Source organism: Pelmatolapia mariae, linkage group LG14 (genome assembly GCF_036321145.2).
Source record: "Pelmatolapia mariae isolate MD_Pm_ZW linkage group LG14, Pm_UMD_F_2, whole genome shotgun sequence".
In the NCBI taxonomy this organism is placed as follows: domain Eukaryota; kingdom Metazoa; phylum Chordata; class Actinopteri; order Cichliformes; family Cichlidae; genus Pelmatolapia; species Pelmatolapia mariae.
In genome coordinates, this window is record NC_086239.1 from 22,140,483 (window position 1) to 22,167,871 (window position 27,389).

Consider the following 27,389-nt stretch of genomic DNA (forward strand, 5'->3'; position numbering starts at 1 on the left):
TAAGGTGATGATGCTGATGAGTTTCATGCACCTTCAGCTTTTATACTAACGCTATAGTGTCTAAGGGTTGGAAATCAGCCATACAGCCCATGAAACATCTGCTTATATCTTGCTGAATTCTGGCTGATCCCACAAATACCAGTGAATAACAGAGTAGCAGCACATGTTAGCTAATCACAGCCTCACAAAATAAATTATTGTGTGACTTATTTATATGTAATTCTTTTCACCAGTTTTTAGGGTTCCCCCACCTGCCACCCACTTTAAACTGTGCCTATAGCCATATGAAAAAAAAAAAGCTAAGTACACCTTTGCTGCTTCCATAGGTATTAACTGGGTAAGTAGCAGTCGGGTGCCTTTAATCAAATCCAGTTTATTAGCCGATCATCAAGTGGGACCGCCTCCATAGAAGAAAAGGTTCTGGCAGTTTGCATAATCAGTTGTGTGTTAACACAATGCTACAGTCTTCACAGGAATGAACATTCCAGCAAATTCAGCCCAAGGTGAGACCTCACAATACTCAGAGAAATTGCAAAACACCCAAGTGCAACATCTCAGACTCTACAGCCCTCAGTTAGCATGTTTAATGTCAAGTTCATTAAGTTTGCAAAGTTGCACCTAAACAAACCACAAGATTTCTTGAACAACCTCCTTTGGACAGATGAGACCAAAGTGGAGATGTCTGACTCTAACAAACAGGTTTGACAAAACCAAACACAGAATAACAGCACAAACACATCATCCAAACTGTCAAGCACGGTGGTAGAGGGATGATTATTTGGGCCCATTTTAATGCCGCAGGACTCAAGGACACCTTGCAGATACCAAAGTGTACCAAAGTGTTCTAGAGTTAGACAGGTGTCAGATGGTCTCATCTGTCTGAGAGCTAAACCTTGGTTAAAATTAATCAACAATCATTGTCCAGCCACAGGACAATAATGTTGATTAAATGGTTGCAATGATCCATTCAAAGAGCAGACCACAACCCTGTGATGTGCTGCCTGCAAACCTCTGAAACGACACTGTAAAGACGAGTGCATCAGAAACCCTGTTAGAAACAGATTAGCTGATACAGGGAAAGGTTTCTTTTTCATATGACTGTACATCTGTATACATTTAGGTGTGTAGCATAGATAAAGTAATTTTCATGTTTCACTAATTATTCCCCAACTTCTTTAAATATCAAAATAGTTTCATCCTTTCATCCTTGAATAAAAACACAGCTGATTTTGTTCACCTCACACTTAGCATATACAAACATCAAAACACCCACATGCAACAGCATGAACAATATTCTCAGTTATGGCATCAATTAATGGATTTTCATAAAAAGCCAACTCTGTGTGGATTTATAATACACACAGATACCTAGCAAGGGACCATAATCTAAACTCTCTTTTCATGCAAATTATTTACAGCAGACATATAAACATCCAACTGCCATCATGGTTTATTTTTCCCAGTGAATGACCTCCTCCAGCTGTGCCTGTTTGATGAATAATCACAGTATGGTCTGATCTGCCTTGCAGCCAGATGGAGAAAACAAAGCTTTACACTCAGCTGCATGCCAAACGCAGCAAATTTGTAGACCAGCAGGAGAAGAACTTTTTTTTTCCTGTTCTACCTGCCAGATCGATTAAGCCTTCTGTTTGGTGTCTTGTCAAACCCAGAAGAAACTAAACAAAACCAGGATTTAAAATTTCCCCTAGATGTGCCTTATCTAGCATGATCCAAATGGATAAAGGGATAACATCTGAGGAGGCTGAGATAATAGAAAAGGTAATAAAGGAGAATCCAAATCAGACACATAAATAATTAGGCACATATAGTAAATGGTAACAAGCCCGAGGGAATTGCAAATAATTTGGTAAAGGGGGGGGAAAAAGTTGTGTGTGTAGCTTTTTTGTCTCCAAATATATTTCAGCAATACAGATCTGCAGCGAGGGTGAGTTTGAAGAGAGAGAGACAAAGCAGACCTCACTGTGGCTTACAGATATATATCTTATACCATCCAAACAGTGCTGAAAATTCTTAGTGGAAGCTTGCTTTAGCCATTTTAAATCCCTGTTTGCACATACACACATAAACAGGAAAAGGGAGGTACACACAAACATCCAGAGATAATGGAGTGAAAACTGAGCATACACTAAGGACTACAAAGCAACCCATCTTATTTTCCGATCTGCAATTTCTTTGTATTAAAGAAATAAGGTTGTGTAATGCTGTTTCACTAAATTCTTACAAACTACCTGTTTAGTCATTTGTGTTATATGCTTTTAAAGTATAATGGCTAGTAGCAAGGTGCATAATCTAGGGCTTATAAACGATACTGTTGTTCTTGTTCACACTTGCAAAAGCTTTGATGTGGAACTCAGAGTTATCTTGCCACGCTGACACCTCAAATAGGTTAAGAAGTGACATCAATATGAGGCCTCTCATGGTGTTGATGGGGCTGACAGATTTTCACCCTTGACTTTGTTGCAAATAGCTGTCTGACAACTGTGACCGCAAACTGCCTGTGACAAACAGGTTTTAACCTTTTTAGTCAACAGTGAACAGACTAACTGATGACAGAACAGTGTCTACCAACCTGAGAATAGTAATGACAAAAGTAGCAGCCAGCTGATTTTTTACACTAAACTGAAAATAAATGAAAACAAATGTGGCCTGAAAAATTGTCACCGCCATTACACAAAGCATTGTAGCAGTATACCGAATCTGTGTATTTCTGTCATGGATAGCCATGTAAAGCAAGCAGGATAGGACCTAAACAGGGTTTCACAGGCAAAAATAAATTCAAACTCAGTCTTATTGATGGAACAGAGAAATTACAAGCTAAACTGGAACTTACAGGAAACTAAACACACAGCCATGAGGGAGATTGCGACACTGGACAGAGGGAAACAGAGGCCTTAAACACACAAGGAATGATGAGGGAACAGGAAGTACAAAGGCAACACAGCTGAGACAAATTAGACACGACTTGACAGGGGAAGCAGACCTAAACACACTGAACATGGAACGTAAGACTTTCACAAAAAAACAGGAAATGATGGGACGCAAAGCTGATACATGCACTTGACACAGGAGTGGAAGAAAGGCAGACAAGAGAGGGAGCACAAGAGAGACATGATGGGCTGGGGAAACATGGATAAACATGGTACAAGGAAGGGAACATGGGAACAGACAAGGGAAACAAGACACAAGGACACACAGAGAAACTCAAGACAGACTAACCTAAAGACTGCTAATGATAATAATATAAAATGACACCAAAACACAAACACTCTGAATACTCTGAAGCATCCAAAATTTGTGCATGTTCTAAAGGTCAAAAGAAGGTCAAAGCACAATTAAAATATCTGCAGTCTCACATTATTTTAAATGCAACAATGATGGCCAGCTTGTTGCACTTACAAAGCAATAAGGCACTACAAGGCAGTTCCAGCTTCAGTCAAAAATGGCCAATGTGATAAGGCATTAGCTTTGTGTCCTTGTAAATGAGAGCTCCCATCCAGCTACTGCCATTCCAGATAAGAGTAAACAGCAGCAAATAGTGCCTGAGCTAACAAAAGCATTTCAAACCACAACAGTTCTCAAACACAATCCAACTATGATATTCTCATTTGTCCTGGCAGGTCACTGCTCATTCTGTCCCCAAGCCTCCAGCATTGACTTGTTTTAAGACAAAATCAGCAGGAGGCAACATTAATTTATAGGCAGTGGGCTATCAGTAATAATAATGATGGGTAAACAGTCCTATTTGGTGCAGTCTAACAAACCACAAGAGCTATGTGTTAAAATCTCCTTCCCTGATGCATATCTTTAGTGCTTCTTCAGTGGAGTGTGAATACAGACATACAGAGTTCAGAATCGAGACAGGTCATGAAAGACAATTTTATCTGCCATGACTGTTTGTTACAAAACGTGTCCTCAAGGGGAACTGAATCGAAATTAGACTGTCCGTGACATTTAGCAAGGCAGACATGCTTCACTGCTACACCCTCGAAACATCGTAGTTCAGAGGCAATGTAGCTGTAAATGTGAAAATCAGCATTTATCTCTTGAGCAGGGATCTCATTTTTCTATGAAATGCTGCTTTACCTATGTGTTTCTCACGTTTCAACAAATTTTCCAAGATCATGATATTTAGTTTAAAAATACACCTACAAATTATGTAAAACAACACATTAAAAGAGATTCTCAACCATGGTCAGCTTTTATAGTTGGGGACCACTATCACATTTCAAATGTTTGAGAAAGAAGTTTAATTGAAAAGTGATTTCACCATCAATCTTCCCAAGTGGCTTTATTTAAATAATTGCCTGAAGCCCAGACTAACACACTGCAGCTCAACAGCACTTTTTAAACTTCCACAAAGAGCTTCACAATGTCTTTCTCTTTCAGCACAGACACATTTCACACAGACACCATTACCAACCAAGTTGTCATGCGAGGCACACACACTTCCTGTTGGGGACAATTTGGGTTTTAGTGTCTCCCTGTAGCACACTTTGTCATGAGTAAAGTACAGCGGCCCCAAAATGCTAAACATAAACCCATCAGACGAAACAAAAAGTCAACAACTACAAGAAAACCACCACAGTACTTCACAAAACACAGCAGCAATTCAAAGAAACATAACAGCCTCCAAAAAATTGTTGCACCACAAGAACAAAAAAAATAACAACAAAAAAAAAACAACTTTTGGAAAGTTCTCAGTGGTGAACGACCACTTCCTGTCTCATGACACAATCCCACAGTCGCACATGCACAGTACTTGGCTGACTTCCTCTTAAACTTTGAATAAAAGGAAAGTTTTTTAGTGTCTTACATTGAAAATAGGGCAGAATGGTTAGCACATTCTTTTCTTTCATCCTCTCATAATTAGCTTATATGATACGCAAATGAAAACAACGGGAAGTGACATCAGCCTGTCCAATCACAGGCAAGCAATATGTCATCTTTGTTTCTGCAAAGTGCAGTGTCATGTTAGGAAAAATGTTCAGTTTTATATTTGAGTGCATTTAAGTCTTTTTTTTCCCTTCGCCCTTGTTGTACTTTCACTTTTGTATTTTTTTTTATCCATTAGGTTACCTGAAGTAATGCTATTTTGTTTTGTTGTTGTGTTTTCTGTGCTTTCTTTCTCCTAAATAATGTCAGAGTTCCTCCACAGTTCCTACTGAAACTTTACTTTGAGAAGTTCAAATCTGTTCCAGTGTCACTGATGTAACATTAAGAGATGCATTCATATTAAGAGCATACTGTTCAGGGCAATAACTACATTTCAATTTTATACAAATTGCAAATCCTGGGATTATATTACAGCTTGTATTTAAGAAAGTTTAGATGTACATTTTCTCACTTACACTTTTCTAGGCTATACAGTGCAATCTGAGTACTTTCCCCTATTGCAAGGTTAAATCTTGTTAATATATAATCGATTCAGCAATATCTTAACTGGTGTTAAGTATACTGATTCTTCAACTGCATTCATATTGGGATAGTGATTTAAGTATTTTCTTTTGCCATTTCTGTGTAGTTAACTTCCAAAATGAAACCATTTTGAGCCATAAAAGAAAAATAATGATTATTGCTTTCCTACTGTAATTGCACTTCCGTTTTCTTTCTTCCTGACCACTGCGCAAGCATGCTGAGTCAATGCATTCATCAGGCCGCCAACATCACATACTTGACCTTTTTGTAGGGAAGTGCAAAAGGCTCAGTGCTCACACAAGGACAACTTCATCGTGAATAAACCTCCTGAATCTCTGCTGAAGGAATAAAGATAGTGGCCATGCTTGAGCAAATACATGACACTTATTTTACTGATGCGTGAATTCTTGTATTAATATTATTCATCCATTCATTTTCTTAACCTCTCAGCCAATACAAGGTTGGACTAGACTGGCACATAAGCCACCTGACATTGGACTATAGGCAGGTTACACCATAGGCAGGTCATCAATGGATCACATGCTCAACCATCTTCATCTACTTCATTTACGGCAAAGTGACTGAATTACTTTGAACAAATCAATTAACAACATTTAAAATTAACAACATTGTCTATCTTTTTTCACAGAGCTGAGAAGCAGAAAACATTATTATAATTAGACAAATCCACGTGTCCTAAAGCTAAACTTGTTATATAGGCTAGCAAAGTTTACTGTATACACACAATGAATTTTACATGTGTATACAATCCTTGACACATCAATATGGCTCTACAACAAAGTAATTTCACACACAGGCAATCTTTCAATTACACAGACGGCTGGGACACACCAATAACAAGGTTAAATAAATGTGTGCTTATGTCCTCTGAGCCTGAATGCTGAAAGCTTATTCATATATCAGTGGAGAACAGAAGCAGCTATAATTACTTAGTCAGTCTAAGAAACCAGAGCGGTATTTTATAAAGCCATGCATGACCACGTATGAAAAATGTTACGTTTAGGAGCTGGCAAACCAAAACTGTCAAACTTTTTAAGAACTAAATGTTTGGCATTTTATCAGCCAAGCTTGCATTTATCTTTTGTGATGCTCTATGTTTATTTTTCCCCTTTCTGTTTCTTTGCAAGCTTTCAGAGCTGTGGCTCGGATCAAGCAGGGATTGTTTCTTACCAACACCTTCAAAAAGACCTGTTGCATAAAGTCCCTCTGAAATATAGCAATCCATATCTACAGCTTTCCCTTATCTGTCTCTTTTTACTCTGCTATTTTTTTATCTTTTATAGTGAGACCTCTCAATAGGTTTGTCAGAATAGTTTGTTCTACTGAGTGCCCCATCTTGTATTGAATTGATGCCCTCAATTGATGTAGTGAGAAATGGTCAGAACTCAAGTGTTAGATATTCATCACACACCCAACAATAGTGATAAAGAGCTGCTTTTAAAAGAGAAATATAGAGTGAGCGTGTGTAAGAGTGAGAGAGAGCGGGAAATGAAGGAGGAGAAAAGGCAGCAAATGATTACTTGATGTTTTTTATGTCTATGTGTCAGCAGGTAGTTCTCTGAGGTGGCATTGCATCACAAAAGGCAAAAGCAAGATTAATTGGTAATTGAGTGACAGCACGTGACTTTAGAAGTATTAATACTTTTAATCTTTTAATTTTGTTTAGGGTCAATTTGGCATAAAAAGCAATAGATGGATGAATTTATGATTGTTTGGCAAACTGTGCAGAAGCACAAACTCAGTTGCTTATCTGGTTATACTGAATATATAGAATTGCAGCTTTTTTTTCTGTTGATGCAATAACTGGACACCGAGTCTTCTTCATTTCCCTGAAGACCAAACAGTAAATCCCCCCCCCCTTTTTTTTTTTTTTACACTGGTGCTAATTTTCTTTCTTGTTCCTTTTTAGGTGTCGGAGTTTCTGTCAGCAATCAAGGCTTTTATAGAGCACATAAAGCAGAAAGAATAGGTTGTCCTCACCCCTGAGGCTAAATAAAAACTTGCTACACACGTCTTCACAGCATGTTGCAAGGGATACATTTGTGCGTGCAAAGTGTGCACATGCGAAGTGAGTGTGGAGCCAGACACAATAAAGGAGAATACGTGGGAGGGGGCACTTCTTTTTCTGAGGATTTGAGGGAGATAGGTTATGTAGGTCCCTTTTTCTCTCTCCCTCTTCCTGTCACTCTCGCTCAGACTGAGTGAGAAACACCATCTCTCTGCCTGACTCTTCATACCAGTGTGGGCTTCTGTGTAGGTTGCAATACGACATTTGTTACTAGAGATTTAAGACCTGTGGCACGAAAGAAAAGGCGTGAAGCGGGGGAAAAAAAGGGTAACGGTGATAGCTAGAAAATAACCTAATTTGCTCAAGTGAAGAGATACCACACAGGGATTTTCTAAGTGCCTCCAATTTGCACAGGTAAGATGCTTTATCTCTATCCACTCTCTTGTTGCATGCACTGATATTTACAAATACAGATTCACACAAGTAAAGAAACGGACAAAAACATATAGTGTTTTTTTTTATTAATGTTTATAGAAATGTTTATTTTTTATTAGATTTATTTGATTTTTGATTGTTTTTAATTAAGGAGTGTGGATAAATATAAGGTGTCTTAGTCTTATTTGCTAAAAATCAGAACTTCTAACTTTTGTTTGCTGTCATTTAATTTTTTTTTATTATATATGTTAATTTTATTAACATATATATTTTATAAATATCTTCACGAAGCAGTCATCACAGAGGGAACATACTGGACAAAGTAATTGGAACTCTCTGTGAAAAGGGGCTCAAATGCTGTACTAACGTAGTCACTTAATAACGCTGTCATTAAAGTGGGTCTCTTTAGGATGACTGGCAATTAAGATCATTGGTCAGGTTTGAAAGAAGTCTGGCAATCAGTTTTTATAGGGGAGAATGAGGCAAATTGCAAGGCATAGAGGGAAGGCATCTGTGACAAGGCGCATCAGTGCTTATTAGTCCTGAAAGCCAGCCATAAAATCTGAATCATTATTGTATAATCTGGTGATATTTTTCATCGCGCACTATTTCTGCAGGCTGTGGGGTACTTGGTGTATTTCATACTTCTGACTGCATACACATGTTAGAACAACGTGTCTGTGCTCTATTTAGCAATCATTTAAGGGTGTTCAGGTGCAAACTAGAAATGTTTCCATTTTATAAAATACAGGAGTTTTGATGATATTTCTATGAATTTACTTATGACGTTATTTACTTATTGATTTTACATCAAGGGATTTTTACAAAACAAAGATAGAAATTATCCACATAACACAAAAACACACGGACACAGTCCAGGGTCTCATATTGAATGTACTCGTGCAAAACACCAATAAAGATTTAGAGCCAACTATAATTTTGAACTGCTACGGAATCATTTTGCAAACTCATTTCTCTTGGGCATGACAAATTTACGATAAGGATAACTTGCAGAAATACAATTACAAACTTTCTGGATAAAACACACAAAAAACAGGTATGTGTATATCTTTAACCGTAGAATACAAGATATATAGTGTCATTTATGGTCAATCAAAGTAAAAACTGAAGGTATTAAATTAGAGATGCACCTACTTACCAAACATCGACATCTGCCAATAGATGCTGATTTCTGTGCAGCAAGTGTCATCGTCGTGGGAAAAGAGGTAAAAAATGTACTGTACTGAATGCACTAGCCTATTTTTCAGTGATTTGACTTCATTTTTGTGTTGCTTGTTTTGGGAATCCAGCTCACACGATTGAATTTGTATTCATTCAAGTTTGCATAATGCTCGTATGTATCCAAAGCAAAACAGAGGAATTAATTTTTTGCAACAAAAAAACTAAATAAATAATAAAAATTAGATGAAAAAAAAAACATCAGCAGCACTGGCGTTCTCTAAACATGAGTGTAGGCACAGAAATTCACAATCTGTGGATCCTTGAGAAAAAACAAATCTGGTACTCCATGGCATCTGCAGCACTTTGCATCTCTGTGCATCTCTAATTGAATAGAGATGCAGAGTGGTTGGTGCACACTGCCACAATTACAGAGCCAAATACTGAACAGTACTACATTTTTAAGTTGTCAAAAACACACACGCATGTGCGCACAAACACGCACACACGATCGCAAACAAGACCACAAAATCAGGAACTAAAATTCTTCTTGCGTGAATGTGGAAATAGCCAATATGAGCCAGGATACAGAATTTCACAATGTGTGGATTTTGGAAAAATAAAAAATGCTGAGCTGAACACTACTACATGATCGCAAACAAGACCACAAAATTGGGAAATTAAACTGCTGAAAGTCCTTGCACAAACGTGGCAATAGAATAGCCAGATAGGAAGAATCTTTTTTGTTGGCTATAACATGCTCTAAATGCTCTCTTCTAAAAAGATCTTCTTAACTGGAAAGAAATGGTTATGTCTTTTAGTTTTAATTCATCTTACCATTAGATATAAATGTTAATTTTTCTGCCCCCTGCAATCACTAAATGTTTATATGTGTGTGTGAACATGTCTTAAGTTGTTCCTAGACAGAGCCAATACTATTAGGCAGGCTCTGACCTCTCTTAATTAAAGGGTCAGAAGGCAATAAACATTTAGGAGTCAATCATTAGCCCTGCAGACTAGGAAAGACAGTAAAGCTGCTGTTTGAAATTCCACTTTTACTGGCTTTAAGACATTTTAAGATAGGATCTAGCTTAGACTTTCACAACAGCACCAGTTCACACAGAACGTCTTGTGTGTAGAGACAAAAATATGTCATCCAAAGTTGTTAGTCCAGCAGTCGCTGAGGTGTCTGCACTGGAATCATCAGCAGGCAATAATGTAGTCCAGGAGCAAGCCTCCTACACTCTCGATTCAAATAATGAGGGACACCATTAAGCTACCTCATCAGAATTTCATAGACTGAACCTTGACCTCATTTGTGTCTCATATTTGTCCAGCCTCTGCCTCTTTTTCTCTCAGGATGCCTCAGCAGCCTCAGAATGACAGAAATACAAGAGTTTTATCAAGTGGCAGGTTAGGAAATGTCAGTAGAGTCAGAGAGGCCACAAAAAAGTCGACGTAAAGAAAAATAAGGACAAGAGAGCAGACAAACTGGGGTGCGAGAGAGTCTAAAGGAGTTGTTCTTCCTGTTTTGCATTTTGAGGGTTCTCAATTCCCATCACGCTTCACAAATTAGCTGCAGGGTCTGGATGGCTTCCACAAAGGCCATGGCAACAGTGTTACTAGGCAAGGGTAGATTTCTTTCAAGCTGTCAGATAAGGTAGATAGAGTGAGGACAGATGGGATCAGAAAACATATTCCTGCTCTTGATTATTGGCACGTGCAGAACAAATTCGAAAATGTAGACACAGAGCGGTCTGCCAGCGAGTCTAGCCAGCTCAAAAGTGACGAATGCTGCTAAGCAAGTGATGGTACTAACAGGTTCTGAATTAAACATGGAAAATTGTCAAACATGCTGAGTGAGCTGACTGATTCACTAGAGTGGATCTTTCTGCTAAAAATTGTATCAGCAGTCTGAATCATTTGTTCTCGGTGCAAACGGACAGATAGCTCAGCTGTGCTCCCACCTTTCAGAGCTCGGACTTAATTAAAATACTGATATTTTACTGTGTTTTTTATTCTTCATAAAAAAGCCTGAGAGGCAGACTTCATCTTGAGGATCTTAGCATTCTACAGCAGCTTCACCATGGGCTTAATTTCAGCCTGACTGGGATCATGACCCTTTGAAAAATTGTCAGACAGGATTTAATATCAGTGGCAAAAAGTGACTCATAAATTGTGATTTCTTTTGGCTGTGATGGTGAATCGTTTACTTATGGGTGTGTGCACTACAGAAATAAGAATTTTTGCAAAATTTTTAAAGCTGGTACAAGTACATGCTCTGGAAAGGTCACACATGTCAGCTTATAATCTTCTGCTCATGTTGAATTGGTCTGACACCTATTGATTGGAAAGGCTACAGCATGCAGACTACAGACCATCATTTTCAAAAGCATCAACCCATTCAGCTGCACAAACTGCACTGCAAGAACTAGCATTTGATATGTTTGCTTCTGGGGATGTCAGTGCTACTAGTCTGGATTGCCATGAATTTTGTACTCCAATTTTAAATTTTCCTTTTGTGTTACCATCAGGTTTAGGAAGTCTCTCCAAAACTATTGAATGGATGAAGTGAATTCTATTTTTAAGTCTCTCCTGATTGCATTGCTCCATTCATTTTCTCACTCACTCATCTCGCTGTGAGTGGTCAGCAAGTCTTAAGTGTTCTTTAAGTGCAAGTCCATAACATGCCTCACAAATTTGCATTACATTATGTGTGAACACAGAGTTAGGAAAGGAGCAATAAATAAAAGTATGCTAAATGCTAAATGTTTTACCCCCATATATACTGTTTAAATACAGTTGCCGCAGACCACAGTATGAATAAAAGACTGAAAAATGCCTTATTCATAGAGTACTGAGTAGAATTTCAATCAGCTACCAGATGTTTTAACTTCCATCTTGTTCAGGGAAAACCTTAAGTTTATCCAGGCACCTTCCTGGAAAACAAATAAAATGTATGACACATAAATATTTGGGTTAGTGTTCTGAATGGTAATGTGTTTCCCTGTACAAAACACAGAAGGAGGCTGATGCTTTGTTTTTGTTCCTCTGTGAAAGCTCTGTCCTGACTGGTGTGCATGGTCTCCTGGAACACTTTGCACTCAGTATCCACAGCAAACAATTAAGTTGGAACTGGGCATGTTGTTTTTGTTAGGGATACTAAACTCTGGGTAGATGAAGACTAGTCTATTACAAGTCATGAACTGCTTAAAAAAATTAAGGGAACAATTGACTCATACGTCACATTTTAAAGAAAGAAATGGTCAAGTTGAAAATCTTTACTGATAAAGACTATGTAATTTATTGAGAGCAATAAGATGTCACTGGAAATACAAAATCATCAACCTTTTGAGACCAAGATTCAAAATCACCCCAAAAAGCTAACAATGTAAATCATTGGGAATGAAATCAATGAAATAATTTGCTTCATAATGTGGCTCAGTGAGGTTTGCGGCCCCCATAAACAACAGATGGTCTATGGATGCACTGATACATCCCACAGGTTCTGAGTTGGATTCAGGGCTGGGCAACGTGAGGGCCAGTCAATGGCATCAATGCCTTCATCATCCAGGAACAGCCTACACGCTCTAGCCACAAAAGGCCAGCTAATGTCCTGCCAGGGCCCACATTACCAGCACATGTTCTGACAGCGGGTCTGAGGTTACCATTGACTAACACTTCCTACATCTGGGCTATTCCCCAAGGACATCCTACCCCATATTGACCCACTCTCAAACCTAGATTAGGCTGCATGTGATATACCACTCAGATAATGACAGCATTACAGAAGTAGAAGAAATTCATTTTATTACTTCACCGAGGAGACACGCAAAACAAGCAAGCTGTCAGTAGAGCAACTGTCACAGACTCTTCACCAACCATGCATTTGGATTATTTCCTCTTCAGTTCAATTCAGTTTAATTCAAATGCTAAATAGACTTTAGCTGTGTCCCAAAACATAGGCTGCATCCTTCGGAGGACCCGGCCTTCGCGGTCTACGTGGGCCGGGTCCTTCGAAGACCGAGAAGGCTGGAAGTGTGCGGCTGTGAAATGGGACGGTCTAGCCTTCAGATTTGCGTCACCGCTGTGTCGGTGGAGTTTAATAAACTTGGCCGTCTGCTCCTTGCTATCTAAAATATAACAGGACACTGGCGTAAATTCTCGACCATCTCACACTTCTGTTTAATCAGTTTTCTGTTTGACGTTTATTCAGCTGTGTGAAAATCCCGGAGGAACCCACCCGATGGATTAATAAAGTTTTATTTAATCTAATAATCTAATAACTTTGATCTTAGCCAAACTGATTTACTCCGGAACAAATAAAACACCGAAAAAAGCCAATTACATTTTTAAGTTATCCGAGTGACTTATATATCATGTTTAACCTGAGTAGCGAAAGACAGCGGGGGTCTGAAAACGATGAATCTGGGAGTCCGCTGCTCTCGCCGGCTGGAGTGACCATTGAACCCCCCGGCTAGCTATTGAGCGGGTGGGCAACAGACGTCGGCGCACTTTTGGAAATATGCGATGTCTTGATAAACTAAGCAGATATTTGAAGTTTACACAGCTACTTTCTTGCCTGAAAATATGTTAAAAGTTTATTTTGTGACCCAGAAAGACTAATAAGAGTAATTTTAAAACTTAGTAGCGGCCGCCATTGTTGGAAACTGAAATTGGCTGGGCCGCGCTATGAATTCTGGGATATGGTGGGCCACGAAGGACACACCCGACCCATCCTTCAAATTCAGGGAAATGAAGGACGCATTTGTCGGCCGCATTTGAAGGAGTCGACGAATTGAGACAGCCTTCGTCGCCTGGCTGTGACGTAATCGGCCTTCAAATGCGGCCTCCGAAGGATGCAGCCGACATTTTGGGACACAGCTTGAGTGTCAGGGGCCTGGGTCTGTGATCCAGAATTGTGAGTTTATTTTGTATTTTTGATTTCTTTTTAGTTAAATGTTAGGGTTTTGTTGAATTTTACTTTAGTTTATGTTTCATGTATGTTTCCTTGTTTATGAGTCTTTTCCTGTCCTCTGTGTAGTCTGTCATGTCCTCTGTGTTTAACTTTTAGTTATGCTTGTGCTTGCGTCTCCCTTATCTGTTCTCATGTGTCTCTCCTTGTGTTTCATGTCTCCCCAGTCTGTCTTGTGTTTCATGTCTGCATGTTCCATGTTGTCGAGCTTGTGTTATCACGTCTACATCTATGCCTTTCCTCCACTCCTGTGTCAAGCTCATGTGTTCCAGCTTTTCCTGTTTTATTTTGAAAGTCTTGTGTTTCCATGTTCAGTGTGTTTAGTTTCGCTTCCCCTGTGGCGTCAGGTTCATTTGTGTCAGCTGTGTTTCCCCAGGTGTTTCCACTTCCCTCATTACCTTTCTGTGTATTTAAGTCCTCTGTCTCCCTCTGTTCAGAGTTGGTGTCACGGATGACGGAGTGAGCCGTGTGGCGGACTTAAATGGGGATCCAAGCGCAGGCACTCGCTGTAATGCGAAGGTGGTTTATTGCAAAATAAAGCACAAGGTGAAAAAATGGCGAAACGGAACTAGAGCTAATCTATACTGGGACAAACTAAACTACAGAACCGCAAACCTGAACATGAAGGAGGGTGAGCAGAGGCATATGAAAGTGGACGGCAGGGAAAACACACAGAGAATACACAGTAGATTCACAGACAAACCAGCGACCAGTACATGAGTAGACGCGACTTAAATACACACAGAAGAACACAGGGAGATTACAAACAGGTGGGGAACACAGCTGGAAGTAATTGAGAAGACAAGACAGGGGAAGCAAAACTGAATACACTCACATGAGACACGGACCTTCACAATAAAACAGGAAACAAGAAACAATTCACAAGGACCCAGACTTGACACTGAACTAAACCTACACTAAACGCGAGACACAAAACCTAAGAACTAAACCCTTAACCAGAATAAACTGAAACAGACTAAATAATAATAATCATCAAAGCCCAAGAAGAGATCAAGAATATAACCCAAAATACAAAATCAAACCAAAACATAAGAAACTCAAAATGCTGGATCAAAATGACCCAGAACCGTGACAGTTGGTTCCTCTGGTCATCTTGCTTCATGTCACGTCAGGTCTCAGGATGTTTCCAGCTCCTGTTCAGGTCCATGTTCATGTTTACATTACCTCAGGTCAAAGTTTTGCATGCACCTGTTCAGTTTCATGTTCTCATTTCACGTTCTAGTTTTCATGTTTAGTTTGCTTTGGTTATGCCCCTGTCCGCCTTGCCTTGTTTTGTGTTCGTGTATTCAGCCTAATAAATGGCTCCCTTTGTGTTACACTTAGTTTTCCTCTTTTCTGTGTCTGCTTTTGGGTCCGCTTTGCAAACATCCCCGCTGCCTGGCCTTAACATTGAGCCTTATATAAAAGCAGGTATTTGCATATAAAAAAATACACCTTACAGGTCTCACATTGCTTTGTCAGCAAAATAAATGCCCTCAACATGAGCATTGATTTAACCCTTATATACTGTTCAGGTCAAATTTGATCAATTTTGACATAAGACAGCAGCAAAAATGCATAAATTTTATCCCTTTATCCTGAAATTTGACTACTTGACTAAAAAAAAATTCACAATTTCGCGCCTTCGTGCCATTGCTTTGAAAGCACACACTAGTTTGCAATAATTAAAGAAAACAAAAACGTTTTGTGCTCTCAGTGTTAATTAATGTTGAATTAATATTGACATTTACAGATGTCAGTTATAAGGATTTTTTGTGCTACAGAAGCAGAGGAGAGTGTTTATTGGTTATAATGTAATGACACATGGTTATATTATAAATCACAGCAGTTTTTGACATTTTCATTTTTAAGAAGATATATTTAAAGCATTAAACATTCTAAGTTGAGCTGTAGTTCAGAATTTGTTGTAGACATATATTATGAGGGTCAAAATTAACCCAAACCTTACTGTGAATTCATGAAATAAAAACTGAATGTAAGGGTTGAAATGCAATATTGACTATACAACCTACAGTAAGTGCAGAAAATATAAAAATATGTGGCATAATATTGACATTAAACATTAATGGCCATAATGGCCAAGCTTTCAAACAAGTAAACTGTTACAAGACAGGTTTTTGTCATTACAGTTCACTACTATTACTGTGTAACTTGCCTGCAATCTGTTCTTGAGGACATTAAAATCACTGGGAATGATTTCAGTTCACAAACAGTCAAAGTTACTCTCTCTGTATTTACAACAATGATCAATGACAATATAAACCAACATTCATTTGTTAAACAGCCTCTTTGGAGTATCCTACAAGGACAGAGTAGGATAAACCAAATGTGCTTCAAACATGTGTGTGGGGGTGGGGTGGCCTGGGCACAGTATATTGCCCATATGCTGTTGCCAGTGAGTTCACATGTAGTGGGTTGGTGTGAAGCCCTAACACACGATGAATAGGCAGGCCTTATGTTTCATATGTTAATGTCTCCTAAAAACATGACTCACCGTGTGTCAGGCAGTTCTGTTTCCTGTTCACCTAGCACAGCTACAGTTTGCGTTACCTACTGGATGTCATGTCCAGTTTACTCAGGCTGGTGTGCTGTTTCCTGAATTTTAGGAGTTACTGTTGGCATAACATATTGATACCCAGGCTGGTGGTGAAGACACCAAACCTCTGATCCTCTGCTTAGTAATGCTTCGTATCATTTGAGCTCGCTGGGTCCTCTGGTATTTAATTTAATTTGGCATAATGTGCTTTCTTTTGCTCAACATAGTACATAGTACTCTGTAATTGTTCCTCAAAAGCTCATGTTGCAATGGAGGACTCAGATTCTCTCTCTACTATGTTAAGCCTTTACTGCACATTTTCTCCCATTCGCAAGATCACAATATACATTAGATCTTCCCAGTACAAGTGCCTTTTGCCAAGCCCACAATGCTCTGATATGAGGACTATGTCAAAAGGTGAAAGTACTGTACTCTAGCTCCTTTGATCATAGTATGAAAGTTTTACTCTTGCTGTAGACCTTTGGATATTTTTGGATGCAATGTCATAATCTGCTTTCATTTGTTGTTGCCACTTTTGAGGATATTGCAGTTGAGAGTTACACTCTTCCACATCATTAATCGCAAAAAATAAGATCAACTGGCAGATGGTGATTTGTATCATAAAGCAAATAAAAAGGAGAGTACTCAGGCGCTTCACTGGTTGTGCAGTTATGGGTGTGTACAACTTTGTTTACATAGCCACTGCAATTTCCCTTTTTTCCTTATACAAAGTCCACGGCATTGATAGCAAGATCCAATTAAATCTTTCTGTTGCGTTCCACTCTGAGTGATAAGAAGTTGTTTGTTAATTTGCAATGCTTTAATCTTTCTGCAGCTGCCAGAATAGCTGGTTCTCAAATTCTTTACCATCTAGTCTTTTTTTAGCAGGAAAGCCAAAGGTCAAAGAAAAAAAGGGAGAACATATCAATTATAAACCCCTGTATGGTTCCCACCCAGGCGTCTTCAGGTGGAGGACATGGGATATGGCAGGGTCCTGAAACTGCACTTGCAAGAACTCAGTCTGTGTTATTTTTATATGTGGTTTGCTTTGTGCAGTTATCTCTTGAATGTGTAGGCTAATAGCTGTAATAGCTGAGATCAAGTCCAAGTGCTTTTGAGTCTAAACTGCACTAAGTATGGCACCTAATACTTCAGGGGAGCACTGTTTTTTACATGCACAGCCCATACTCACAGATTTACAGGACAGGAAGTCTGCATCTGTACAGAATGTCAGAGTTCTGTTAAAATCACACAGCTCGGTCAACCAGTGATGCCCTGTGACTTCAGTTTAGCTGTGCTCAACACATAAGTGACAGAGTTATTATCACTGCCTCTAAACTGTCTGTAACGGCCCATTTGAGTGCTAGAAATACCAGATGGCAATAGCTGTAATGGAAAAAAGACTGCCGGTCCTATACAAGTTCATGGGAAAATAGCCTCCTTTCTTGACCTCTGTAATTGCGCTGCTGCCAAATTCATAGTCTTAGTCTGTTTTTCTTTTCACATTGAATAAAAAATATAATTGATTTTGTAAATCTTGGTCATTCAATGTTACAAATGGGAGAATTAGCCATAGCATTGTCCACTAGCTCTTTGGCTAAGGCCTTCAAAATCACGAGTCATTTTTCTGTTTCATTCAATATCTCCTCATAGACACTAATACTGGTCTTTGTACTATGTACATACTCACTATTACTGGAACTGGAATGTCATCAGGCCGTTATTTTAGCCTTTGGATCATAAAGTTTAAGGTTAGTCTTGATACACACTGATAAGGGGATTTCTCACCCACTGGCAGCTTTCATATCCAGCAACCCTTCTTTACAAACAAGGCATTTTCAGCTGTACAACTTGTGTTTCGTGTAAGGCTTGTATGATTTAGACAGTCGTTCCCTTTGTTTTGTGACTGGGGATTTTTTAATACTCCTTCTCTCACTTTGTGGGGACTTACATGAGTGCTGGGGGAGCTAAGCTTTGGTTTTGGGTCATTTTGGGACTTTTTTGCTTTTTTTTTTTTTTGAGGTCATGACATGTCCCTTATTCATAAGCTCTTTCAGCTACCGACGGGTTCTGTATCCTACTCTGCACCTTTTTACCTAGTGTACATCACCACCAAATATGATCACTTTGATCCTGCTGACAGACCTCCTTAAAGGCACCTTAGTTTTCTTTGGATTTTCTCTTACACTGGATCATTTGCAACAGTGATCTGTAAACTCCCTGACTGCAATATTACCTTCCTCTTTTTTGTAAATACCCAGTTTAATTTAGTTAGTTATCTAAACAGGGTTCATTAGAAAAAAAAAAATTTTTTACTCTGTGACATATTTTCAGACTTGCTCTGTACGTAGTTCTTTGTATGTGGCTTTAATCTTTAGAGCCCTCTCACTTTCATTGTACAAAGCAACAGTAATCCAGCACTACTGCTCTCATTCTGCAGCTCCACCCTCATCTGCCCTCACATCATCATTTGACAAGCTTGCCGTGATGGAGTGGAGGTCCTGGCTTTGAACTAAGTCTTTAATATACTTTCAGAGCAGACTGGGCACGCTGACGTGCAAACAGAACTTTCTGACACAGATCAACCACATGGATGGGGAAGTTACACTACTTATTTGGTCCATGCACACATTAGTCAGTTGTTGTCATGTGCGCTGTCGTTAAAGCTGCACAGACTCTCTTTAATGCCCACACCTTGCGCTGTCTACTTCACTTGCTTCTTCTGCAGAATTGGCAGTAATGTGTCGTTGACAGCTTACTCTGGCCCCTCACGGCAACTGAAATAATGTGTAAACAGAATAATAAATAAATAAATAAAACTTTATACGAAAAAGCACATTGTCAGATATTTGGGCATAAAAGAAAACACACTTTACAGGTGCCACACATGTGATGTAAGGTTTACCACAGTGTCTCCAGATTCTTTTATAGCTGTGTTCAGTGTGGACCTGCTCCCATCTGTGGGGCGCCAGAGGTGCCAGTTCTGGTGTTCTCTGGCAAATGCCATTCAGACTGCATGGTGCTAGACTATCACACTAAAGGATGATGGGCCTTCATGCCACCCTAACGGAGTCTAATTTTGGTAAGAAGCATCCACAAGAGCAGCCTACTGGAGGTCATTTTGTAGGGCTCTGGCAATATTTGCTCTCTTCCTCGCTGTACAAAGAAAGAGCTATTGTTCCACTGCTGACTCAGTCCCCATGTACAATCCCTTCCAGCTCTTCTTGTGCAAAGCCTTGTCTCATAGTTTTTTCCTGCCAGGCTTGAGAGTGACCTGGGTGACAAAGAAAATGTTTGTGTTACAGCATGTATGGATGTGCCGTTCTTGGGCAACTGGGCAAAATGTGCAATCAGAATGGGCTGCAGTACCATCTTATGCTACCTTTACTGCAATGCATACTAACAAGAAAAAAACAGACCCAGAGAGGGATATAGGGAGAGCAATGATCTGTGGCCACCACCCGCTAAAATCTATATGTTTTGGGGCATTTTCTTTTTCTTACCCTCCTGTGCACCATTCTCACGTTTAATTCATCACAGCAGGTGAAATGAAGTCAGATTCCTAACTGGACAGATTGATATCCCTTTGATGATTAAGTATAATTTGTATTTTTAAACACCGATTAGTTCAAGAAAATATCTTTAAAGTCAAATGTCAGCATTATATTGTAAATTCTCATATGTAATGCATGGATAAGTTTCCATGATAGCCAAGGACGCAGCCAACACAAAGCCTTTATAAATGCTGACTGAAAATGCCAATTCAAATAGCACATTAGATATGAGGCTAGTTTCCACAGCTCCAGTTTTATCAGGACAAGACATGCTATACTCATCTTTCTGCTGTCCTAAGGTATTTTTTCAAATCAATTTAAATCAGTACTTTACTTCTTACTCCAATGGCATAAACAAGACAGTTAAATGTCAAAAGTTAAAGTTCTGGAGGAAGTGTTGAGTATCATTCAGTGTAGCCTGTTAGTCTTTTAGAGAAAAAGTAATGTAACTGATAAGACATGCTGTAATACAAGCCTGTCCAGACACGACAGTTCACTCTGCCACTGAGGAAATTACTCTGAAAAAAAATTAAACAACTTGTGAATTCACTGTATTAAGTTATATCAAGACTGGCAATATGCTAAGGAGAAAATTACAGACTATATGAGCTTATAGACATTCAGTATTTCAACTTTAAATGATTTTCAGCATTATTTTCCATATCTATTCTCACTTAGAAATCTGACTGTTTTCACAGTGCATTAGACCAGTTGATTGAGCCCAAAATATATTTATAGGCAAGAATAAATAATATTTTTAGGTTGTCCATGTGCTCACGGGAAGCTGCAACTTCTGAAAGTAGCAAGTTGCCTATTTGAATTCTTGAAGTTCAGTATATTGGCAATGTATAGAACTCCATGTGAATTATCTATTGATTTTTTTTCTCCTATTAATGTGTGCTTTAGCTGCATCTGGTATTATTTGAGGGAGAAAAAAACAAAAATGTAACAAAAAAATCCTTTGATTGAAAGGAAATCCATTTGACCGTCAACATAAATATAGTGAATACTGATCTGTGGATAAAGGTCGCAATTTTGATTTCAAAAGAAAGAGAAGCTGACATTAACAGAAATGATTCACAGACATCTGAAAATCATTTCAAGTGCAGGCAGTGGTTTAGTCTGAGCTGTAGTAGCAGTTTGCTATTTTATTAACTGCCAAAGCTAAAAGGCCACACGATGATGAGGAGCAGCTATTCCAGCCTGGTACTGCATGAGAATGTGATCTGCAGGTTGTGGAGAAAGTCATATTCTGAAATTGTGTTGACAGAGACAAAATAGACAGAGACAAAATAAAAACAAAATGCCAATAATCAAATTCTAATTTATTTAAGTAGCCTCCAGACTTCTTGAACGGCATCCAAAGCTCTTCGTTGGATGTTGGATACATTTTGTTGTGTTTTCTGTCAACCTGATCCCACACTGCTTCAAAAATGTTGAGGTCTCAGGGGAGGCCAATCTATGACTAATAGTGTTCCACTGAGTGTTTTTCTGTCCAGGTATGCTTTTATGGTATTGGCAGTAAAAGCATACCTGGATCTTTTTCAAAAGCATTTGGGATCATTTTCATGCTGAACAATGAAGCTAGCTTTCCAAATGTTATTGCATGGTGGATCAAAAGCTGATGTTACTTTTCCACATTCATAATCCCTTTCATTTTGACAAGATCCTCAACACCACTGACTGAAATGCAGTCACAAACCATGACAGAGCCTCCACCATGCTTTACAGATGGCTGTAGACACTCACTGTTGACCTCCCCTGACCTCCTTCCTGCATACCAAAAACAATCTGAACCAATAATTTCACATTTGTATTCAACCTAAGACCTGTTACCACTGATTTTCAGTCTAATTCTTGTTTAATTTGGTATACTTCAGCCTTTTCTCCCTGTTTCCCTTCTTCAAGTATGGCTTCTTAAAAGTCACAGGTGCTCTGAGACCATTTCTGATGAGGCTTTGGTGAACAGTAGATGGATCAATTTAAAGGCTAGATGCATGTCTCAAGTCCTGTGTTAGATTCTTTGATGGATTTTCCTGTTTCTTTATGAAATAAATTTCATGTACTGTTCATTTGCTGTAGATAGTGTTTAGGCCTGCCACCCTGTTTTCTTTTTTGTCCTTCAGCTTTCAGTTAATAGCTCTTCGGCAGTCTCCTTGTTTGTGCAATAATATTCTTTTACCCGTGTCAAACTGTGTTATTATTTCTAAAATCAAAGAAACGAAAAGAAACTGAAACAAATTGTGTTTTAGCAGTAACAAAGGGCGTAAAGATATAATCAAAAATTGGCTCTTTGCTAAGTTTTCACTATGTATAGACACAACACTAGTTCCCTTGTTTGGTTAGGCCTTTTTTATGTAATGTTTGAATCATTCAAAGATCAGTGTTAAGTGGCTTAACACACAAAAAAAACATTCCTCTATAAATGAACAGGTACAAGAACTGGACTGAGAGAAAAAGTAGCCAATGTAAAAAACAAAACAAAAAAAAAGAAAACAGAAAAAAACAAATTGCTGAAAGACCTTCAGAAATCCTGGAAAACAACTACTCAAGACCACTTTTTAAGAAATACAAGAGTGTCAGGTTGCTTGGAAGCAAAATATAAAGAAATAAGGGAAGACTTTTGCACAGTACTGTCCATTCATGTACTTCATCATTCTTAGGAAAATGCAAGCCCCAAGGCAAGGTGGGGTCTAAAGTTAGTTAGCAAGGATGTGACACAACACAAGGATGTGTTGAGTAAACTGTCAGACATTAAAAAAAAAAAAAACACTTGCCCTGTTGCTAACACCAGTCCTGAGATGTCTGGGCATGTCCATGCACCCTATTGTGTAGTAAATTGTTATTAGATTAAAAACACACTCATATTACCACTCATCTATCCATAACAATCACAGATTAACGACTTATCTAAGATGTAAAATGCATGCAAAATAAAGTTTTAGAGGTGTACATAGTCATTTCTTCTTTATGATCTTTTTGGTCTGTGGATAATTGGCTTCTAATGACTGCATTTGGGCTAGCGGTGCCTAGAACTGGGAGTTGTCAGTTATTCGAAGGGAAAGGAAGGTGTATAATATCCTAGCGCATGATACATTACATGGAAAAAAAAATCTAAGGTGATGGAAAAAAAAGTCCATCACCTTAGATGGCTCACTGGATAACTCAGTAAATCTTTTAAATCATTTCTCAAAAGAAGCCATTTATTCTCAAAGCTCATACACAAGAAAGTAACTTAGACATTATTCATTTCTTCCTATAACAGTTTCAGAAGAATTATGCAGGTGAGTTTTTAGTATCCTGAGTCATGCATAAAATAAATCAAATCTCTGCACTGGCATGAAGATCATGAACTATGAGTCTGATGACATATTTGCTAAGGTGAATCAGATCCACCATTTTTAACTGCTGTCACAGATAAGCACCTTCGTGGCACTTAGAACTAAGAGATAATATACAAGAGTACACGTTAGATCAAGAACCATCACTAACAGGTGACTTTTGGATCAAAACAACATATTAGTCAATGTGGTGAAATGAGAAGCTGAAAAGCCATAAGACATACCTCATTCACATTAAAGATTCAGTATGCAACAAGGTCATCTAGCTTATTAACATGCAGAGTACACAGATATCTACATTCTGTGTTCAGGGTTACGTGGGATTCTCCACGATTTGTTTTTAGCACTGAAGAAACCTCTTGGATGAGAGATGAAACATCTTCACAAACGTAAAGGAGTCCTGGTGCCTTTTTTTCAGCCTCAATAGACTTTCAAGGAAGAGAGTGATACAACTGAGCTGTGGTTGTACAGTAAAGTTATAAAGGGACCAATGTTTGTTATGGTTTTAGTCAACTTTCCAATCATAATTTGTTAGATAAAGCTAGATGTGTCACTTTGAGTTAATGTGCCATTATCAGAATGGGAAATTGCATTTTACATATGGAGCTAACAACACTGAAAACCTGCATTGAAAAAACTCTCTGTGAACACTATTTATATTACACATACTTCGCCGCTGGAGAAATTGTTCCTATAAAACATTTGCTGCAAACATAAAGTTATTTAGGTTAATGAATTTTTACCCATTATAATTGAATTCTGTCACTTCAGCGTTATTATGTTGTCAGTCTACTGGATCCCTGAAGACTACAAAAATCAATGGCTGATTTTTCATGCAGTATTTATTGAATAACTGTTGATGGTGTCTTTTTTAAGGCTGGCGTGCAGAGACATGGATGTCTTCATGGATAAGGATTTCAGTATGACTGGCAACACAAGTCATGAAACACCACGAGTAAGAATAGAAGGAAACAAAGACCAAGGACTCAACCACAGCGACCCTTTGGACATGTTCATAGGCATAGAGCTCCTTCAGCGATACAAGCCTCTCTTCCTGCCTCTGTACTGCCTTGTAGTGGTAGTAGCTGTTGTTGGAAACTCCTTCCTTTTGGCTTGCATCCTGGCTGACAAGAAACTCCACAATGCCACCAACTTTTTCATCGGTAACTTAGCAGCAGGTGACCTGTTGATGTGTTTGACTTGTGTTCCGCTGACAGTGTCTTACGCCTTCGACAGCCATGGCTGGGCTTTTGGAAGACCTTTCTGCCATTTGGTTCCCTTGCTGCAGTGTGCCACAGTCTTTGCATCAGTGCTTTCACTCACTGCTATTGCTGTGGACCGCTATATTGTTGTAGGTAAGGGACTTGACATTACCATTACTGATTAGCAGTCATTTACTGTACGTTCAAAAGTTAATCTTACTATAATTCCAAAATGTGTTTTTTAAAATGCAAATTCACCACTCAGATTAAGTCTCCTGATACTGAGATGACTGAGCTAAAATAATTAGAGACATCTTTAATTTTTACTCACTTCTATACATGGCCACTTTAATTTAGGTATGAAATAACATCCTTAGTGTTTTTACCTAATATATATTATATCTGTATTTTTTCCTTGTCTCAGCTCATCCAGTACGGAGGAGGATTTCTGTGTGGGGTTGCGGTGCAGTGACTTTGGGTGTCTGGCTTTTATCTTTGGCCCTGGCCGCGCCTCCATCTTACTACACAGACTACCTGGACCTGCGGCCCACGGGCATTGACCTGGTAGTGTGTGAAGAATTTTGGCCAAATAGTGGCAATCTGCGGCTTCTCTACTCTTGCTTCATTTTAATAACCTCGTATATGATCCCACTGCTGTCAGTTAGCGTATCCTACTGTGCCATTACTATCAGTTTGAAGCGCTATTCAGTGCCTGGGGAGCCATCAAACAGTCAGCAGCGCTGGAGCCAAAGGAGGAAGAAAACTTTCTCTCTGCTGGTGGCCTCAGTGCTGGCCTTTGCCCTGTGTTGGCTGCCTCTCCAGGTGATTCAAGACACTGATGAATTCTAACCATTACTCCATTAATCCTTATCTATAGGCATTAGACAAAGAAAGTAACATTTTTCTATATGTATCTGTTCGAAACTCATAACCTCAATAGCAGCAAAATGATGCAAAACTGCAGGTTTAACTACTATTAGGATGCTTCAATTTTATGCATCATTAACTATGGAAACCCAACATCAGATATTTGTGTCCACAAAGCCAATATTATGTCCACAATGAGCCATGTAAAAGGCTAACAGATTAGGATTTCATTGTCACATTATTGAACTGGAAGGAAAAGTTGACACTGCAATATGGCTGCAAACACTCAGAGCCTTGTTTCACTAAAAGCACTTTGCATGCACTGCTTAAATGCAGATCGTAAGTGTTGGTAGAGTCGCATTTCTAAAGTCAATGTTGCATGCAAATTGCAGATAAATTCGTGGCTTCTGCAAGGCTCCTTCATGACTTAGGAGAAGGGTATTTGTCATGGATAGTGAAACGTGTCCAAATGAGTCAAAAGTGAAATGATCCGGTTTTATAAATTGCAGTTGGCATGTTGCAAATCCTGCTGCTAAACACTGAAACTTAACTTGTGACGTGGAATGATTTAGTATTAGCGTTCAACCAAATCTAATTATGCTGGCAAATTTCACATTTCTGAAATCCATTACCACAGTTCAAGCTGCCTCCTAATTTGTGATTTTCTAGGCAGAAAGAGAGGAGCAGCTTGGTCAGACTTTTCAAAAATCTTCCTAATAGTTTAAGAAATCAGTGCTGATTCGATGCAATAACAACTATTTCCATTGTGTTTTGTAGGTGCTGAACCTGTTGCTGGACTTGGACCCGGACTTCCATATTATGGGCAAGCGCTACATAAATGTCTTACAAGTATGTTGCCACTTAGTGGCTATGAGTTCTGCATGTTACAACCCTTTCATTTATGCCTCACTGCACAGCAAGGTGCGAATGCACCTCAAAGGTTATCTCTGTCCTTGCCACAACCACCAGAGAAGGATGGTGGAGAGATCCAGGAGTTGAACCCACAATGCAACTGTAGCAGCTCTTGATATGCAGAGCCCATTCTTATCCGCAAGCTAGCACCTGCACCTCAGCATGAGCGTTAATGTCTGAGACATCCAGGAGAATACAATGCAGCTGTTCAAAATTTATTTAAACCATTTTCTTCATGCTTTACCAGCATGTTGTGACGTCATGGCATTTAGTCCTTTCTTGTAGCGTCCCCAAAGGCAGTGCTAAAAAAAACAACAAAAAAACACTGCTTACAAAAAAAAATCCAATGATGGTAAAGAAGAAAGAAGACCAGTGAAGAGTCCACTGGGATCCCTGTGTTGTGCTTAGATGGCAGTGCTGCAGAGGCTAAGCAGACGCTGCAGCTTTGAAAAGGCCAGCGGGGGTATAAACAGTGTTCAGCTGTAGCAGACTTATGCTTGAGGCTGAGATCATGGGTGTTAACACTGGTTACAGGGACCGGTTTGCTTAAACATTAAACACTTGACTTCAGGGAGCTGAGTGTACAGTGAACTCCTCAAACCAGACGTGGATCAGGAAAATACATGGTGGTGGTTTTATGTTGTCCACAGAACTGAATGTCCGCCTTTCAAAAATGTCATTCAATTATTTACATATATTATTGGATAACAAATTTTTAGGTTTATTAAACATAATTAGGTGGTACAGTCTAAGTGTGTTGTATGTGTAATTAAATATATATTTGTGTTTGTGAATACATGCTGTATGCAGTCTCTTCATTTTCTGCAGGTCAAAACCTCAGTATGTGCAATAATGATAAAAATGCATCTTACTGTATATGACATCTTGCAGCAGTATTGGAA

At 38.9% G+C, this 27,389-nt stretch overlaps 1 protein-coding gene across 1 annotated transcript; it reads left to right on the forward strand.

Annotated features, from left to right (window-relative positions):
- Window positions 1–24,398: 24,398 nt before the first annotated feature.
- On the forward strand, window positions 24,399–26,574 carry si:dkey-202l22.3 (7 transmembrane receptor domain-containing protein). Its single transcript, XM_063494035.2, has 3 exons — window positions 24,399–24,861; window positions 25,133–25,530; window positions 26,353–26,574. The coding sequence occupies exons 1-3, from the start codon at window positions 24,399–24,401 to the stop codon at window positions 26,572–26,574; spliced, it is 1,083 nt and encodes a 360-aa protein (XP_063350105.2).
- Window positions 26,575–27,389: the final 815 nt, after the last annotated feature.